At 36.6% G+C, this 3,018-nt stretch overlaps 1 protein-coding gene across 1 annotated transcript in view; it reads right to left on the bottom strand.

Annotated features, from left to right (window-relative positions):
• Positions 1 to 2,348: 2,348 nt before the first annotated feature.
• Positions 2,349 to 3,018, bottom strand: part of LOC104472201 (protein phosphatase 1 regulatory subunit 12A-like) — a 19,371-nt gene continuing 18,701 nt past the window's right edge. Inside the window, exon 3 of the mRNA XM_010087782.1 lies at positions 2,349 to 2,508. Within this exon, the coding sequence (XP_010086084.1) occupies positions 2,349 to 2,508 (160 nt within the window). The remainder of the gene's footprint in view (positions 2,509 to 3,018) is intronic.

Genomic DNA, 3,018 nt, shown 5'->3' with positions numbered 1-3,018 from the left:
TATATACATAGGTTATATATAAAAACAAAAGTTTTAGTGGCCTGTTAAGACCAGGAAGGCAGAAATGCTGTCAGGGATGTTCACAGTGTGGTCAAGTCTTCAGGACAGCATCCAGTTCCTGTTCTCCACAGAGGGAGGTCAAACCACTCTGAAGCACAGCCCTAGCAAGTTTTTTCTCACCTGACAGGTGCCTTGTTCAAACAATGTATTTCTCAAATCATCTTAGAAAGAGAACGACCAATCTTCTGAAAATCCTTTAGCTTGCCAGCAAGCCAACTGACAGAAAAATGTAAGAGGAATGCTTGGAAAATAGGTTTTCCATAGTAACTGAAATTTAGTATTTTAAATCAACCTGAATTACCTGTTTAGAAGCTAACAGTTATAGCGTGGGAACATCTACATTCTCTCAGACTTATACAGACAGTACCATAGATAGTTTATTGTAAGCTTTACATATGAAATATGTAAACTGCACTGAAATTTTCAGTGAATTGTGGCATTCACTTTAGGTTGCCAATGCTACTTTTACAATTGGGCTGTTCAAAATAATTAAACTTGCAAAAGAATAGAAGTTAGCATGCATTGTTGAATATCTGCATTGTAAAAAATGTACATAAAAGCCCCAGGTAACAAATAATTTTTCTTTAAAAAAACCAGTAACATACAAATAAGAGATTTTGGAAAAGAGTTCTTTTCCCAAATAATGTAAATTTTACAAAGAACTACTACAGTCAATTAGTATAGCACATCAGTAAAGTCAAATGTTTTAAAAACAACCTTAAAGAATTTAGGTTGAGGCACATCCCAGAAACAACTCTCCAGCAAAGATTGACAGTACTGTTAGAAAAGATGACAACTGTATTTTTTCCAAACTAGAATAGCCAAATGGTAGTACAGACAAAAAAATATCCACAACTATCTAATCTCCTGTTCTTTGTGCGTTAATTGTAAGAACTGTTAATCAAAATTCAGTTGACACTACCAAATAATTGAATCAAAGCCTCTGTCAAATCTGCAGTCTACTTCTGTATATCAGTAGGTATCTCTTATTTCCCTGCATATCATGTCATCCACTGTGTTTCTACCATTTGCTTTGGGCATTAGATGGTTTTAACCACCACCAAACGAAATCAGGGCAAAGCCTGAAGCAATTAATAGTTTACTATTAAATGATGTAAATCTGTCTTAGAGATATAAATTCAACACTACAAAAAAAATTAACCTTTTCAAGGAGGAAGAAGCCTTTCAAGAGGCAGACAGGAGTCTAAAAGTAACGTAGACACAGACCCCTTGCACAGCCCCCACAAAGACTCCATCTTCACTCTGAATATAATTTTGCTTCAATATATAATAGACCACATCACCCCAGTTCTTGTACTGGGAGTTCTGTGATAGCACTGCATTTCTATCGGACTCAAGACAGTCAGTCAATAACAACTGAATATTCTTCCCCCTGTGGAATGGAAAACCAGAAACTTTCAAAAACCTTTCACTGGAAAACCCACCTGAGGATTGGAACATAGAGAACAGCAGTACATGGAGGGGAAAGAAAGCAGGGAAAAAAACGCATCAATATGCTTTCTCAAAGGTCAATTTCTCTTGTAAAGACACCACTGCCAGTAGTGCCCTAGCAATTTTCTAGGGGCAAGGTGCATATATTTAGAGTATACATTTTTAAACAATACTGACAAAACTTGATACCTATCCATTAACTATTACATGAATGCTCACCTATATAGTGCTCTCAGAAGAGCGCACAAAACCAGGAGGAACTTAAAGGTTCATGGTATGTTCTCAAGTCTAAAACAAGTGCAACCTAAGACTCCTTATCCCAAGAAGTAGTTTCAGACATCTGGCATTGCAGAAGGGCATTCAGAAGGTCAGAAATAGACACAAAGCATGATTTATGAAATACAGTATAGTTGTTTACTCTTGTTTTAGTTATTCTAGGCTTTCTTGTAGTCAACGGAAAGAAACAGTGACCTTAGGGCTGGATTCACCTCGTCCTAAAACTGACCTCTGAGTCACCCCAAAAGCGCCCATTTCTCTCCTCTACAAGGCAGGAAACTCTTCAAACATAGTTTAAAGGATACAGAAGTCTATATCCCAGAGGCACTGAATACTATCCATAGTATCTGAATACCACCTAAATTCTATTGAGTTAAGTGAATTCAGGAATTCAATCAGCACCTGGGTTCAATACTTCTGACCTTTTTTTACAAGAGGCTGAGACAAGAAAACGTGCCTAGGAGACAGCTCGAGCACTGTACATGGTATTTTCTCTTTAGAAAATAAATTGAGTGACTTGAAAATTCCTGATTTAGCATAAGTTTTCAAAAATATATTTATCATCCAATAAACAAATTTATCCCTCCATATGCAAAATTACCTTGTCTATTTACTTCGTTCTGAAGCAGCTCTTCCATTGCCTCTTCTTCAGCAATATCTAATGGAGTGTCTCCTTCACTATTTACAGCTCCTACATGTGCTCCTTGACTAATTAAATACCTGCCAATAGAAAAAGAAAAACGAACTGTAAGGAACACAGTAAAGCTGATGCAAAAAAACTAGCAGTCACTACGATATCATATGCAATGGGTATATACATGCACATAATTCATGGAAACAACTATGTCAGGTAAAAGTGAAAAACCTCACGACTGTCTACAATCCCTGATTATCTGTATGTCTTTTCATCATAATACCCATTAATACAAATAACACTACTCTTCAGTTTCCCACAAAGACTCCTGACACATTTAAATACATACTTGCAAGAACTGAAAGAAGAAAATGGTTAGATGACAAACAAAAGTGAACACAAAGCTAACAGGGGTCAAACCGCTGATTCCCACGAGCTCCTCATATTAAACTACTCTTCCTAGAACTTCTAAATTCAGTGACACATTACGTTTCTATACTTCCTCAGAATGATGACTCCTGGTCTCTGAGGCAGCTTCATAAAGTTAATAAAATGAGAATCACCTCTGCTCCTAAGTATTCACAACGTCAGTTTTT

This window comes from Pterocles gutturalis, unplaced genomic scaffold, assembly GCF_000699245.1.
Source record: "Pterocles gutturalis isolate BGI_N339 unplaced genomic scaffold, ASM69924v1 scaffold14316, whole genome shotgun sequence".
Classification (NCBI taxonomy): domain Eukaryota; kingdom Metazoa; phylum Chordata; class Aves; order Pterocliformes; family Pteroclidae; genus Pterocles; species Pterocles gutturalis.
The sequence above is the reverse complement of the archived record's forward strand: the minus strand, read 5'-3'. Positions and strand labels throughout refer to the sequence as shown.